The 15,466-nt window shown below is 39.7% G+C and overlaps 2 protein-coding genes across 6 annotated transcripts in view; one reads left to right on the top strand and one right to left on the bottom strand.

Moving 5' to 3' along the window:
• The window catches only part of crb1 (crumbs cell polarity complex component 1), a 23,780-nt gene extending 20,177 nt beyond the window's left edge, over window positions 1-3,603 (bottom strand). For 2 of the 5 annotated variants that reach the window (XM_071486097.1, XM_071486099.1), the window contains exon 1: window positions 2,605-3,110. In XM_071486097.1, coding sequence (XP_071342198.1) covers window positions 2,605-2,680 — 76 coding nt within the window. In that variant the 5' untranslated portion in view covers window positions 2,681-3,110. Of the gene's footprint in view, window positions 1-2,604 lie in introns of all 5 variants that reach the window. The other 3 variants (XM_071486100.1, XM_071486101.1, XM_071486098.1) reach the window with 2 other exon arrangements.
• The window catches only part of axdnd1 (axonemal dynein light chain domain containing 1), a 17,400-nt gene extending 1,934 nt beyond the window's left edge, over window positions 1-15,466 (top strand). The window contains exons 2-27 of the mRNA XM_071486104.1: window positions 3,597-3,667; window positions 4,199-4,356; window positions 4,452-4,555; window positions 4,703-4,796; window positions 5,226-5,311; window positions 5,422-5,478; window positions 5,710-5,818; window positions 6,300-6,421; window positions 6,706-6,846; window positions 7,072-7,176; window positions 7,581-7,701; window positions 8,055-8,156; window positions 8,291-8,457; window positions 8,703-8,772; window positions 9,357-9,576; window positions 9,772-9,988; window positions 10,296-10,389; window positions 11,238-11,428; window positions 11,725-11,815; window positions 12,068-12,211; window positions 12,546-12,629; window positions 13,222-13,266; window positions 13,478-13,579; window positions 13,687-13,778; window positions 14,222-14,361; window positions 14,475-15,466. Coding sequence (XP_071342205.1) covers window positions 3,597-3,667; window positions 4,199-4,356; window positions 4,452-4,555; window positions 4,703-4,796; window positions 5,226-5,311; window positions 5,422-5,478; window positions 5,710-5,818; window positions 6,300-6,421; window positions 6,706-6,846; window positions 7,072-7,176; window positions 7,581-7,701; window positions 8,055-8,156; window positions 8,291-8,457; window positions 8,703-8,772; window positions 9,357-9,576; window positions 9,772-9,988; window positions 10,296-10,389; window positions 11,238-11,428; window positions 11,725-11,815; window positions 12,068-12,211; window positions 12,546-12,629; window positions 13,222-13,266; window positions 13,478-13,579; window positions 13,687-13,778; window positions 14,222-14,361; window positions 14,475-14,596 — 3,049 coding nt within the window. The 3' untranslated portion in view covers window positions 14,597-15,466. The remainder of the gene's footprint in view (window positions 1-3,596; window positions 3,668-4,198; window positions 4,357-4,451; window positions 4,556-4,702; window positions 4,797-5,225; window positions 5,312-5,421; window positions 5,479-5,709; window positions 5,819-6,299; window positions 6,422-6,705; window positions 6,847-7,071; window positions 7,177-7,580; window positions 7,702-8,054; window positions 8,157-8,290; window positions 8,458-8,702; window positions 8,773-9,356; window positions 9,577-9,771; window positions 9,989-10,295; window positions 10,390-11,237; window positions 11,429-11,724; window positions 11,816-12,067; window positions 12,212-12,545; window positions 12,630-13,221; window positions 13,267-13,477; window positions 13,580-13,686; window positions 13,779-14,221; window positions 14,362-14,474) is intronic.

Raw genomic sequence — 15,466 nt, 5'->3', positions numbered from 1 at the left:
TGTATGACTTAATCATGTGTCGAACACGTTGTTTTCTATTTAGAGACTAATATATATTATGTAGAGAGTTGTTCGCATTAACCTCACTCAAATCACATGCTATTCATATTTTTGTTATAAACTGAGTCTTGTGCTTTCAATTATAAACTTTTCATTATCATAAATGTTATCACATATTTTCAAACAATTACACTGCAATTGTTTCATATTAATACAAATGGAAATGTGTTTCAGGAGACTGTTTTAAGCACGCTAAATAAATAGTCAGCCCACAAGATCCACACTTGAAAGAAGAGTTAAAAATGTTGCTTTTAAGTCAGACTCCTCCAGACTTCCCTTGTAAAAGTAAAAATATCTTTATTAATCATGACTATCAATATAAACTTGCTGATTCTGTTGATTTCAAGGACAAAGGCTATTCCAAACCTTGCTGTGGTTTAAGGAAGTTATGGGAGCCCCAAATCCCAAATGTAATTTTTCAAACAACAGCAATTTTAGAACAGTTTTGTCAAATTTCCTCAGATTTCCCCCCCAAAGCTCCACTTACGTTTCTATAATTTAGAAAAAAAAAGAAAGAGAATATTACAAATGAATTCTATATCAGTTTGACTCATTTCTCCAAATTCAGCTGAGTATACATGATATCTTAAAACTTAAATGAAAGTTGTGAGTTGGGTGTGAGTAGAGTGTGGTTGCACATTATGATTTCATAAAGATGTACAAGTTGGTCAGGCAAAAATTTCAATAGTCTAAATAGTTTCACTTTGAGCTGAAGCCAAACATCTTTAGAACGTCAACCCCATGATGAAGTGTTGCCTTTTATCTTCTTCTTCCCTCTAAAATCTCATCTACCTTGAGACTTGCCCCCTACAGTGCTTACATATGCAAGAAAAACATCAAAGACAAATAGCTACCACCAAGGTATCTCAAAATTGCCGTAGTCCAGGCAGAACAAATGGGACCAGCTCAGAGGCAATGATCCACGTAATCCGAGGAATGTGTATTAGGGGACACAGAGGCATGATGCCACAAAAAGGAAGCTTCAAATCAGCTGCACAAGTGTTGCTTCTATTACATGATAATCCGACTGCACCGCATTTCTAAAAGCCTTGAAAGCAATATATGGATATTGGATGGATATGGCAATACTTGAAAGTGTATAAGGGTGTTGCAAGAAAGATTGGACTTCATTATGAAGCTGGGGGCCACAAATGTAGCCACGGTGATATGAACAAAGAATAATCACGCACAGTAATCATCCTTCAAGAGCCCAATCAGGCTGAGTGCAGACTCTAAAGACTCAGAAGAGCACAATCACACTTGGTGCTCCATCTTCACCAACTCATGCACCAATCGTCAGTCACTGGTTGAGGTCAATCAATTTCACAGGCAGCATGCACGGTTCTCCAGGAGCAGCTTATACATGTCTAGACTTGGACTCAGCGTGACAGAGGTATGGGCCAAGTGCCCCAGGGGTGTGATGGAGATCATGGATCATCAGTGGCGATGCTCTGACCATATGCCTATATTAGCACTTACTACAACAAGGATCAGCCATTAAATTCAGACCAGATTAGAGACACATGTTGCAGCATATATATGTTAGACAGACTATGACACAGTCACTCTTAAAAAATAAAAGCTTCTAACAATGGAAAAAGAAATTGTCTATGACTGACCATGTATGATACAGAAAATCAAGGCAGGTGGTGTCTTTTGTGAGATTTGCTTTCTGCTGAATTCACTGGTCTTTCAGTATTATTCCCCTGAGGCAGAGTTCAGAGTATTCAGAACCAGGCCTGTTGCCTATTTGAGACCCATCTCCAGCCAACCACACATCCCCTCCCACAGCATGTAAGGTCTTTTTCAGATGCAAATTACTTCTGTGGGTCTTTGTTTGGTCCTATCTGGAGGCCCTCAAATAGCCCATGTGGGGCACCTGACATCTCCTCTGGACTGATGCATGTTGCCGCTGTATCTGTCTGTCTGTTTGTTTCAGTGGTGATAAGAAGATGTCATTACTGGTGTTTTGTAGAGACATCCCTTTTTTTGTCCCATCACTTATCCACACAACCCAACCCCCCCACCAATTCCCCTGTTCCCTCATGGGTCACTACACTGCCCCCCTGTAGTTAGTCCTCTTTCAGTCATTTTAGCTTTTCATTCTTTAAAATGTGTATAGAGATCATTATAGGCAATGATGTCACCTCACAGTCTTGTAATTGAAATTCCAAGCATGGGCTGGTTGAAATGCAAGCCTCAAATTCAACACACAGAGGCCAGTACCAAATTGTACACTGCTTTGATTACTCTCAGTGTTCAAGAAAACAACATCTGCACTGAAGTGTTAATAAAACAAACGTGTTTTGCATTAATATTGTACTTGAGAGAATGCATCCTGCATGGCGTGATGATGGGATGCAACACCAACTCACTCTAGTTTGAAGCTGGGCAAATAGAAAAAGACAGAGTGGCCAATGTTTAACACGTATAAATCAGCACAGCACATGATTTTAACTTGATTACAGAAAATGCATGATGATACAGCACAGTGTGACATCAAACTTAACTCAGAAGCACGGGATGAAAGCAGCGCTAACTCACCGTCTATCACAAACAGTGATGAGATGAGAATTGTGCAGGCAAGTAATTCAAAATGATGATGACTGATTAAATCCATAATTGTGCCAGGAAACCATCCTGCTCGTTGTGTTGAAGTCTTCTCATGCACGGATCTCTCCGCTTCTCCTTGCGGCGACGCATCTGTTCTCAACTCCTGATCCACTTGATGCACGCTTCTCTCGCTGGAGCAACATTAAGAGCCTCCATCGCGCATGAAATAAAACGGACCACAGCGCGGCGTTGAAAGATGCAACACACAAGTGCGGAACAACTCGCATAATCCGGTTGAAATTCATATATATATATATATGTATTTTTATTTTTTTTTTTAGGCGCTGGTAGATCCAATTGTCACTACTGCGTGTCAGGAAAGAGAGCCAAAAACACACAGACACTCTAAGTGGTCAACGCTGTCACTTTGGTATTTAAGGTGTCTTGATTGGTTCACGACGTCAACTTGCGCATTCAGTAACACGAAAGAAAACATTCCACCTTAAAAGTTGCCGGTAACCTTTGAGACACCAAGGCAGTAATGGCTATATTTGTGAACTATTTCCTGCGAAGTGTTCAGTGATTTTTATTTATTTATTTATTTATTTTAATAGTCCTGCGTGACTGATAAGTACTGATATTTAACTACTTTGAATAGACCGACCACTCACCCTGTGCACCCAGTTTTATAAGTTGAACGGATTTTCTGAAAAGTAAAATATTTTATGATATAATATTTAACAACCAAGCGGTACAACTCTAAAGGCCACAAAAAGTCAGTGTAAATGTAAGATTTAAAAAAAATAAAATAACCGCGCAAGGCGTTTCCATGGCAACGCGACCAGGAAGTCGAAGCCGAAGTCAAGGGGGAAGGGACGGTTTTGTCCTGGCAAATAAAACTAGCTTCTGCCTGTAATGACTATTTCAAAGTTTGAGAATTTAATCGCCAAGATCTTGATGTAACATCTCCACCGTGATTCCAGGATGTCTGTGCCCATGAGAGCCAGTTCAGCGCCAGGTTCATCGAGGCCAGAGCAGACGCTGGACACCAGAGGTGAAGTGACTGTACAGGCAGTGGGGGGGGGGCTAGCATGGGCTAACAGGTGGATGATAAACAAACAAAAGAGAACATCACTCACACTGCCACACATCATTTCACACATCGAGTAAGATAGATCCACATAAGCATTTCACCAGTTCTATATTTGAAACGTTTGCAGTCAGGACTACAGAATGGGCTCACTTTGTGTCTTTCAAATATAAATACAAGTTACAATTTGCCCCCTCAGTCTTACTAACAAAATCATATGTTGTCGCTTTGTTTAGCATAACTACAGTGTAGTAAACAATAGAGATGGAAGTTACAATTATGAAATAAAATGGAAGAAAAGACAATTATAAAAAAAAAAAAAAGCTGAATGCCTGGATATACGTACATTTAGGTTGTGTTGAGTTAAGCAAAAATTCTTGATGGAAACTAATAAACAACATGTCACACTTTCAGTCCACCATCCAAAAAAAATAAATAAATAAATTATATATATATATATATATATATATAATTTTATTATATTATTTTTCTCAGTAGCGGAACTGAATTTTCAAGACCCAGCAGACAGCAGGAATAGACAACCTCCTTCTGTCAACAACCAGATCATCCCAGATGAACTGCTGGTCAGCCTTACTTCCACTGTCTCCAACAGGAGCACACTGGGGCTCACTGCACACCATCGGCACTGCAAGGTACATTCAAGCCCCAATTTTATATAAGAGGTTTATCTCTGTGTGACTGAAATCAGTTCAAACCAGCCTTCCTAAGACAGCTTTGTATCTTAAAGGGCTGTGGGATCAGACGGCCAGATGCAGTCTGGCATCATCCACTTGGACGCAAGAAATACAAATATTTTCTGGAGCAGCCAACGTCCCTGACTGGAGCAGGCAGGTCAGCTAGGCAAACAAGATACATGCAGCAACATAAACAATGTTGTTACAACTGTGAAGTTTCTCTCTGGAGATTTACTTTTAATTTTTTAATCAGATAAAAAACAACAACAACAAACAATTTTTTATTTGAACTGTGTTTATACAGGGATATTTCATTCCTGTGTGATGCTATGGTAACGCAAAGGAAGACAACATCCCTCCCACCACTGACTGACAGGAGTGGCACTGGCGACACACAGGTAAGCTTCTTCAGCTAAGATGGGTTGGCTCTTTGGCCTTTTAACCCTTTATGACTGTTTTCAGTTTATTACAACTTACTTTATAGTGTTAGTAAGTTGTTGTAAGTATGTGGGACAACACAATATCAAAAACAGTACTTTACAATGTAACAAAATCAACCATATGTGACAAATAAGCAAAATATCAACTCAACACAGCAACCACAGTTCTTCATTGTCCAGTCCCCCAAAACGGAAAAAGGAAGAAAAATATATGTTGTCTCTTCTTTGACATCCATATTTAATAATAATAGGATGTAAAGTTGTCTTAAAGTACTGTGATTTACTTAACAGTTCTTAGTTTAAATTTATATTTATTGCCCCACATCTACATCTATACAAGTAGGCTCTGCAGTGTAAGGTTATAATCAAAGCTACCTTGTCTTTCAGAACTTGAGCATCTCAGAAAGTCTGATCCCCGAAGAATATCACATTGTGAAAAACAAAGGGCTGCGGAGCCTTGAGTTCTATGAGGAGTAAGTCTGCTTTATTATATTCATCCACTTTATTAATTGTGTACCCTCATTTTATCATAGTCAAATTGGAAGTTTGTCTGTCAACTCTCATGTTGCATCTTTTTACTCAGTGCGTTCACAGTACAACTGCAGGATGATGAACAGAAGCTACGGGTCTTTCCTTCACTGTGAGTTAAAGAATAAGACTTCATCTAATTTACAGATAAACCTTAGCTGAGTAGTCTTCACTAGGATATTTTGTTGTCTGAATTAGTAATGGTATAGCTTAAAAGTAGGAGGAAATAAGAATATGTACCATTACGTAGGCAAAGTGCTGGTAAGATAAGGGGTGAATATCGTCGAGGGAAACCTATAATGGTGTAGTAATACCGATCTGTGTGTATGCTGTGTGTGTTCAGGAGGCCCAGTGGCAGACTTGAAGTGGTTCAGCTGATGAGGATGATGGATGACATGCTGGAGAAGGCCGGAGTGGATCAGCAGAGTGAGGAGCTGACTCAGCTCTGCCAGGTAGGCAGACAGATAAGCAGAATGTACACAGGCTTCTGTGTTTGGCTATGGCTGACTGTTGTGCTGTGCTGCATTCATGGTCAGATAATTATACATACTGGTACAACTTTTGAATGTCAGAATGGGCCAAAACATTTAGAACTAGAATGACACTCATTAGACAAATACCTCTGCCAAGGCTAAACAATCCTACACATCTTTTGTTGTCATGTACAGCTTTATTTATTTATTGTCTTTCATCCTTACGCAAAACAGCTGCATGGTTTTATCACCTGAAATGATTACGTTTGTAGAGATTTGAATATTTGTGTGGATTACTTCTTGGCTTGTCAAAAACAGTGTACAGAGTGTACTGTAGAGTGTGCTACTTTCTGTCAGTAACATTCATGTCCCTACCCACAACATACTTAGATATGTAAAATGTATCTAGAAATATAGCCATCTGTACATTTTTGAAACAGTGCATTGAAATGTCTTACAGATGGAGGGTCTGCTGGAGCTGGTGCAGGTTGAGCAGAACATCTACAACATTGTTTTCCATGAACTGATCAGGCAGGTCAGCGTGGGGTGTGCTGAGAGGGGACAGCTGCTTGCCAAGCTCAGGTCAGCTGTCAGCACATTAGCACACCTAGTTTTACAAGCCTTGAAACCCGTTAAAACCAGATATGGAAAGATGTAAATAAGAACTGATATAGAGTAAAACATGGTTCCTGTATACTGTATAAAACTATAAACTGTGTTACCTTTTCTTTTTTTTTTTACCTCAAGTGAATTCTGAAACATACTTTGGCAGATAGTTTGGGAGAAATTCGACATTTTCAGAGAATCTTTTCCAGTAATGATGCAGGAAGGCCCTTTACCAGCAGCTCTTGTGTTTGTATATCCAGAAAGCGCTACCAGTCCCTGCTGGAGCGAATCCCCCGCCGTCTGAAGGCTCTGCACACGGAGGCAGTGGCACAACGGGCTCTGGACCGCCGGCTCACCGAGGAGATCCACCGCATCAAGACATCCATCCAGCAGCTCAGCATGTACGTGGGTCAGGGTCAGGCAGCTGGGTTATGATAAATGAAGTTACTGTGTGCTCTCAAGCTATGGAAGGTGTTGATGAAGTGATCTCTATTTTAGGAGGAAATAATAACCGCAAGAAATGAAAATAATAGCACTCATTAGAATGTGTGAAGATGAGAAATCTATGTGTGCTTATGCCTGAGTCCATGTGTATGTGTGTTAATGCATGGCGGTTCTCTTTACAGGGAACTATCCAAGATCAGAGACCATGATGCATTTGTTTCCCAGCAGGCAGAACGTGCTCACCGGCAGCTGGCTGAGGCGCTCAATCAGACGCACACCAACTCAGAGTCAGTCCCTCGTAGGACTGAACCGAACTGGAGTTCATTCAGTCCAAGTCTCATTTTCATCAAGTTGATACATTTCCAAACGAACTGGCTTGAACATTATGAGCATTACTGATCTTATTCACTTATGAGGAATTACAGATTCTGTAATTAATTTTACTTTGTTTTATTTTACTTAGTGCAGTACATCCCTAATTTCTTGTATACAGTAGTAGTTACTGTATCCTTAATTATTAAAGAAAAGTAAATTTAAGTTTCAAATAAATGCAACGAGAAAGCAAAAAGCTGATTTTTTATAAAATATTATGTTGAAACCTAAGTGCAGCCGAAATTCAGTAAGCATGCAGTACAAAAGAACAAACTCTAACCAAGTGTTCCCTTTCACATGGTCCATGTTCTCTTTTCAGTGTGGTCCAGGGTTACCACCAGCTGTATGAGCTGCAGAGAGGTCGCCTTGAGGCTCAGCTGCTTCAGATGACTGAGGAGAGAGACTGCTGGAGCCAGATCACCATCTGCCTCGCCTTCAAGGTGAGTGAGCCATGACTCACCTCATGTGTCGGCAACATGATACATAATAGATTTACTGGCTTTGGTCGTGGAATCAGGAGAAATGAGAAAATTATTAGTATGAATTGATACAGGCTGCTTTACTGGAGGCCCCAGCTAATAATATAAAGTGTTAAAGCAGATGGCATGAAAAGGCCATCCCCACTACATTTACCAATAAGATTTCACAATGTGCTTGTTAATGGCTGATAATATTTTTTGACTTTAAATTTCCATCACTATAATTTTTGGGTTGTAAGGATCGAAGATGCTCAGTAAAAACAATATGAATTGTTGATCCCAACAAGTGCAGCATGTTTCTCTGTGATTGTCAGGTGATCAGTCTGAAGAAGCTGCAGCTGGTCAGTCGGCTGAATGTCTACAAGCAGAGCTGGTTCAAGACAGCAGAGCACTGCATCCTCTACCTGACTTCAAGGGTAACAGTGCAGTTCCTACCTCTTGACATCTTTTGTATCACTCAAGCAAAAACACTCAAAGCCATAGATTACTCTTTGAGTATCCCTGGTGGTTCAATTAAACCCTGACTATGACAGTGACCATCCTGCTGTAGGACACAGAGGACCTAAATATCATCATGGAGCTTACTGACTACTGGAAAGAACAGCTGACTGCTTTCATGTCCCAGATGAAGAAGACCGAGCATGCTCAGTTTGAAGAAATCTATGCCATCCAGCAAGGCATTGCCAAGTGGCTCGCCTTCTGCACCACACAGAACAAGTAAGGACAAGTTGTGATACCAAAGGAGATTATGTTATGATTATCTATTACTTTATCACATGATTAGCTAAAGAAAACCTAAATATAATTTTCGAAAAACTGTAATAACCTAATTTAGCACTTTTATTGGGATTGATCGCCCAGTATACTGTAGATGGTTAATTCAGAAGAGTAAGAGCAATTTGTAGAAGAGGGCATTGATCTGTCTGTGTTTTCTGTCAATGATGCTCTTTCTATATTTCAAGGTGTCCTGACCAAAAATATGAGAAAATTTCATTGGAAAAGATTCATGCTGATTTAACGCACTGGTCAAATGTAAGACACCATGTTTACTTCCTCTGTGTGTGTGTGTGTGTGTGTGTGTGTGTGGTCATTGATTTTATCTACCTGATATATCTCACCTTTTTCATCAATCTGAAGTATTTCTGACATCTTTCTGATTTCTAACAGTAATCTCATTGTCATCATGTATTTGATCTGTGTCAGCTCTGTCATGTCTTGATCCAGTCACATCATCTAATCACTTTCATCTTGGGACCAGCCTCATCTCTCATAATTATCATCACTTGTTACGTCTGATTATCGTCTATGTCATGCTGTCACCTCTCTGCTGTGTTTCACTTCTGTCATCTGTCTCTTTTATTTCATCTGTGTCATATGTGTCAACCACTGATCACTCGTTACTCATCTGTGTCATCTGTTTTAAAATCAAAAAAATAACTATGAAAGGTTATCTTCACAGCTCTTAGCTTAGCATTGACGTTCAAACAATCTTTAGACCAGTATTTCTCTGTCGTTTAGATTTGTTTAGATTGTATTCCAGATATCCACTGTATATGTTGGTCATATATGTCAGTGGTATGTCTTAACGTCTTCCTCTGTGTTCTGCTTCTCTTCAGATGTTGGCCATCCAGTGTGGGCACTACCAAGGTGAGAAGCTGTTTTGCTGCCAGCAGACACTGGGCGACCTTGGCCATGTCCAGGAAAGATGGCTGGATAAGAGCCTTCAGCTCTTTAGAAGACACTCTTCTCCTGATAGAGAGCCTCTTGGAAGCCAGCTGGGCAGGGTCCTATCTGAGCTCCTCAAACAGCTGGACACACAAGTCAGTGGAGAGAGTGGTGAGGGCCAATAGAGATACAGTTTTGAATAATTGTTTTTGAGAAATTTTAAATGAGTTAAAATGGTGATTTTTGAGGCCTACAGCCTATAGTCACAGTACCTTCATACAGCTGTCTCTTGTGTTTCCTTCATGTTTTAACGGGTGTCACTGTGGGGGATTCCTCATGATATGCACTTAAATGTTGCTGTTTCAGGGGTCCATGGACAGATCATGTTACTGCTCAGCTCTATGGAGTCCTGGGTTTCCAAGCTCGGCGCGGTGATTACCTGTCCAGAAATGATGCCTGTCGCTGATTGGTTGAAGCTAGAGAAGGCACTGCGCAATTGGCAGGGTTTGGCTGAAGAAGCCTTACAGAAGGTCTCCAGCACACAGACAGAGAACAAAAGGGACAAAACCAAGCCCAACATATAGTACGTTTTACCTTCAGGGGCATTACCCTAAATAGGCGTCTCACAGTTATATCTCTCAAAGTTTAAACTGTGTACACTGATCTGTCTCAAAATTAAAAAGATGGATTTCATTGCCTCATTTAACAACATTATTACATTATAATAAACATTATTACTCTTTATGTGTTTGCATGTTTAAAAAAACTCTTGATTCACAAATAATTTTAATACATTGAGGCTATGTGTTTTAAAAGTGAAATTTAAATGTTCTCTGGTAGTTCTTTGTCATTGGTCTAAAATGCTCTGTTGTGTTTGTTTGTTCAAACAGTGGAGAGACAGAGAAGGTGTTAGACAAAGTGCAGGAGTTCATGTCCAGCCTGTCCAAATTCACTGATGGTGAGAATCAGAGACTCAGTGAGGAGGTGAGTACCAACCAGGCTCATTCAAACTCTCAAATGCATACATTTTGGCCTTTGTTGTGGAGGAAACAGCCCAATGAAATGTGGTGCTCAGATATTGCATGGACAACACAGTGAAATGACCAAAACCCTTCCTAAGACACTGAGTTTCAGCAACTGCTATAGGTGACTAAAAATGCTAGATTCACTTTACTAAATATTTTGTGAATGACTTGATTTTGCAGAATTATTTATCAACAACAAATTAGTGACTACATTCAGAAATATTGAAGTTTTTCCTTAATGATGCCATTTCCATTCAAACTTTAACATCTGATGTTTTGCAATTTTGAGTTGGAAATTAAAGGTGATCTATTTACTGAGTCCACATTTCTTTTTTCACTTTCCAGCTCCTCCCTCTTTCTGCCTTGTTCTTGTACTGTCAGCTTCACTTCCTGAGTTCTTTCTGCAGCAGTGGCTCTAAACCACATTTCTCTTGTGGATCTTCTGTGCCATTTACTCTACATAATTCCAGGTACCACCCTACCTTCTTTAGTGCTCCAGTGATTTCAGTTTTCTCTTTGTATAACTCATTTGTTGTTCATCTTTTCCAACACCACCTTGTCATGCATTCATGCAGTTACTGTTACCCTGTACCTCCACAGTGTGATGATTTCTGCTGTTCTTTTCATACTGGTTGAGCAGCTCTACCAGCTTGGTTGTGGTTTCAGTCCCTGTCCCATGCCCACAGTGGTTTTTTAGGAGGAGGAGATTGATATTTCAGATATTTCTGATTTTTTTTTTTCTCATCATTTTAACATCAAAGATTTACAAGATGCTGTCTTGAATTTTTGTGTTTCCTTTCCTACTAGGTCAATTCTATTCACATGGCTCAGACCCGCTGGATGTTGGACCTGTTGCTCCTTATGGTACCTGACCATAGTGAGGACCAGAACCAAGAGCCAGAATACCAGTACATTACAAACATCTCACTGCAGACACTGGAGGAGGATGCCAAGATCCTGGCTGAGAAACTGGACTATTTTTCAGGATATATCACCAGGTACCAGAGGTTGTTACCTGTGTTACAAATGAAAGTTAATTAGATGCTGTCAAACAGGGTAACTAACAGTCAGTGTGCATTAAAATAAGTAAACTCTGTTGCCTTATACCAGCACTGAACTTTACTAGAGTACAGTAATAACCTCTTCAGAGTATACATACTTACTAATAACACACAGAAATGAAATGAGAGCTAAAGAATGTTTAAGATTGGAGATAAGTGTGACACAAGATATCTAAGTAGGAGAGGATCAACATCAGATTTACTCATCAGGAAATGTTTGTTTTTGAATCTAGCTTTTGCAAGCTAATTCTGGAGGAGCAGACTTTGCATGACCCACATCAAGCTGAAGCTGAAAACGAGATGAATGAGTGTGGAAAGCTGCAGGTACACAATAATCACCAGATTATTACCAAAATACCAAAAATATAACAAAGAATCACCAGTAATGCCTGGGCTGCATGTTTTTACATTTTTCACATAAGGCACAAGAGCTTAAAATACAGCTCTTTTACTCCTGCATGAAACAGATATTACAACATTTCACCAGGGGGAGCCATACTGTAGTTGAGTCCTTTAATGGTAAGCTCAGTTCAGCAAACCTGCATAATGTGTGTGCATGTTTGTGTATGTTCTCAGAGGGAATGCATTGATTGGAAGGAGACCTGTACAGTCCTGCTCTCAGGGGTGAAAGGTGGTCCTGTGGAGCTGCCTGTCAGGCAGCCTGCCACCACTTCCAGGAGTAATGTTCCAGTTTCTCCAGCAGACAGCATGGAGACTCTTGTGAGGATTCAACTCAAATACAACCCACATGAATGTGTTATATTGATTCACGATCAAAGAGAAACAAATCTGCTCAAGATGTGTGACTATTGTTGCTTATATATTTTAATATAGTTATCTGCATTATTGGAGAAATCTCACCTTCACTTGAAAGCCTGGTGTTAGGTTACTGATATTGATACTATGATGAAGAGGAGCTGACATCAGAAGAGACAAATTGACATTGTTCAAATATCAGAGATGACTGTAGTTAAGGTCTGATGTGTGTGCTTGTGCTTGTGTGTGTGTGTGTGTGTGTGTGTGTGTGTGTGTGTGTGTGTGTGTGTGTTTACAGGTAAACAAAGAGGTTTCTGCAGAGCCTACAAAAGACAGTGGGGTCACAGAGGCCAAAGATGAGACTCAGGCAGAACTGAGAGATGTGAGTGGGAGTGAGTGAAACTCAACAACAAGCTGACAATATGATTTAGAAAATGGAACATGGTTCAATGTGACTGAACACTTCTAAACCAATCATAGCAAAAATCTTCTGGAGAGTGAAAGGTTGATGGAAGAGAATAAGCATCATTGCCATTGATAATAAAGTAAAGCAGGTTGTTCTTGTAGTTAGACACTGTCTTATTTAAGCAGAGGATCAAGGTTGAATCTGCTGTGTCAAATACCTGCCCTTCGAAAGTGTCACTAAGAAGGCACTGAACTGTTAAGGTTGTATTATGCTGGACATCTACACTTTTACTAGTCTAGTATTGCATTTCTGAACCTTCTGTCATTGTCTTTATACCTAGTTTCAAGTGATTGTTTGCTGATATAATCTTTGTTGTATAAAATGTAATAATGAAGTGCATATTGTTGATTGGCTAAACCCATGAATAAATAAATATCATGTTGGTTGAAAAATGACAGCTATTAGAATTTTAATTCCCTGACCTGTCATGTTTGGTTTGGATAATGATGATGATGATGATGATGAAGATGATGATATCATCATTGATGGAACACTTGTGTGTCCACAGAGCACTGCTGAAGGACATGAATTACAACAAGAAGAAGTTTGTGAGGTATTGATCCATCTTTCATGAAATGTACTTAAATAAATTATAGTCTGCACATTAGCCAAAACAAGAAATCTGATCTAAAAAATACAGATCCTGGTCTTGTCTGGAACAGTGAAAGTAGACATTTAAGATTCATGGTGTGACGTTTACAGGGAAACATACTGTATTTTGCTCCACATATTTTTGTGTCAACCACACTATTGTTGTCCTGCAGGGGGAGCTAACGGTTTGTGAGACACCAGTGGTGAAGCTGATTGGCTATGATGGACACATCACACAAAGAAAACTGGGGGAGAGCAGTGTCCATCTTAATGGGGTCAGACAATTAAATCACACACACACACACACGCCTTTCTCCTTGTATTAAACAGAGCATGTCTGTCTGTCTCTCTGACCATCTGCATGTCCCTGTCTGTCTGTCAGACTGATGAACTGGTCGTGTCTCCAGCAACGGATGACGCTCAGAAAGCTTTTAGAGATCTGACCACAGTAGCATTGCTGCAGCAGGAACTGCAGTAAGTTTATTTCCTTATTATTGTGTGGGACACTAATATTTTTGAAATATTACCAATACTGTGATAATATGTCACCCAGATCAGCTTTTGGTGTAAAAATCCTGGGTTTTACTCTCTTATGTTTTCCCAAACTGTCAGTGTTTTTTCCATGACTTTTCCAAAAAAGGACAACAGTGACAATATTGATGTATATGCAGTTTTTGAATGATTATTTCTTTTTTATTTAAAACAAGAAATGGGAAGCTATGAGCAGCAGTTACCACCATAGTTGAATATCCATTTATAAAAATAATTAGGTGTCACCATCAGTCACTGTGGAAATAACTTTGTTGAATGTCCACACATCAGCCAAGTTTCTTTTATTGCTCAGAAATTGAGGCAGGACCTATATTAACTTACGTACGTGCAAAGGACATCCAGATTTCTCTCCATGTGTTTGACAGTGATTCCGAGCTGCAGGTCCAGAGTGCTGAGCAGCGAGCCCTGAAAGCTGAGGAGGCCCTGCAGGCAGCATTGGAGAAAATTCAGGACCTGGAGAGACAACTGCAGGGTCGGCCCAGTCTGGAACCCAAAAGTAGTAAAGGTAGCGACTAAACAACTGATTTGACTGACTTTTAACTGACGAGGAGAGACAGTGACACACAGTGTGAAAGTGTAGAAGCAGTACATGTCTTTCTCTGATGATTTGTGTTGCAGAGAAAAAGAAAACACCACCACCACCACCTTCCCCACCAGCAGTAACACCCCCTGCTCCTCCAAAGAAAGCAGCTCCTGAGACCAAACCAACAAGCAGCACCAAAAGGACCAAGAAACGCTAATGTGACATCCAATTAGAGGATGTTACGACTCTGTGTTTTGGGACTGTCCAATTAATGTCTGGTGAACTGCTTTTCAAGTTACTTGTAGGATTTTATGTATTGTGTGTTCTCTGTTGGAACAGGACTAGACTGGAACACAATACCAGTCCATGTATTATCTCACAGGTTTTCAAATTCGTGTAGCGTATGTGAATAAAAAAACATAGGAGAAAACTTATATGGTCATTAACCAACTCTGCCACCCAAGCATTTAATATTTCCAGTATCAGGAGGTTATCTTTATTCGAATTGCATGGCTGTTGTATGAAAATGAATGTCACTTAGTGATGTTATCATGTATATTATGGCTTGCTGTGGCCTTGTTTAACATCATGATATGTTTTTTGATGTGATGTAAAAGCAATTTTATTTTCACTTGCTTCCAGAAAGAAACATTTTTGGCCATAATTCATGAATTCATACACTAACTTTGACATAATTTGACACAAATGTCTAATATGATAAAACCATAAAGTGATGACATTTTACATCCAAATGGTCAAAGGTCAATTTCACTGTGACATCATAAAGTTCTGCAAAAACACTTGTAACTCAGGAAGGAGAGATTGCAACCATTGGCAGAGGCATACAGCCACAAAGTGTTAATTTGAGTCTTTACTTAGATTTTGATTTTGGGCCTCTTGTTTTCAAGACATGTAAATTGTCAATGCGAGACTCTGAACCTTCAGTGCTAAAGCTCTGCAGTCTAAACCACCCAAATTCCAAGCACTGACTTTGCTTGAAGAAAAGAAATTTGATAAACTGATATTTCAAACATTGCTTGAATGGCTTAAGGTGTTTTCTTGAACATATGGTTAAAATCTCCTGAAT

The sequence above is a fragment of the Trachinotus anak genome, unplaced genomic scaffold (genome assembly GCF_046630095.1).
Source record: "Trachinotus anak isolate AG129_WGS33_773 ecotype Australia unplaced genomic scaffold, CSIRO_AGI_Tana_v1 ptg000010l, whole genome shotgun sequence".
Lineage (NCBI taxonomy): Eukaryota > Metazoa > Chordata > Actinopteri > Carangiformes > Carangidae > Trachinotus > Trachinotus anak.
Note: the sequence above shows the minus strand (reverse complement) of the source record. Positions and strands in the feature narration are given on the sequence as shown.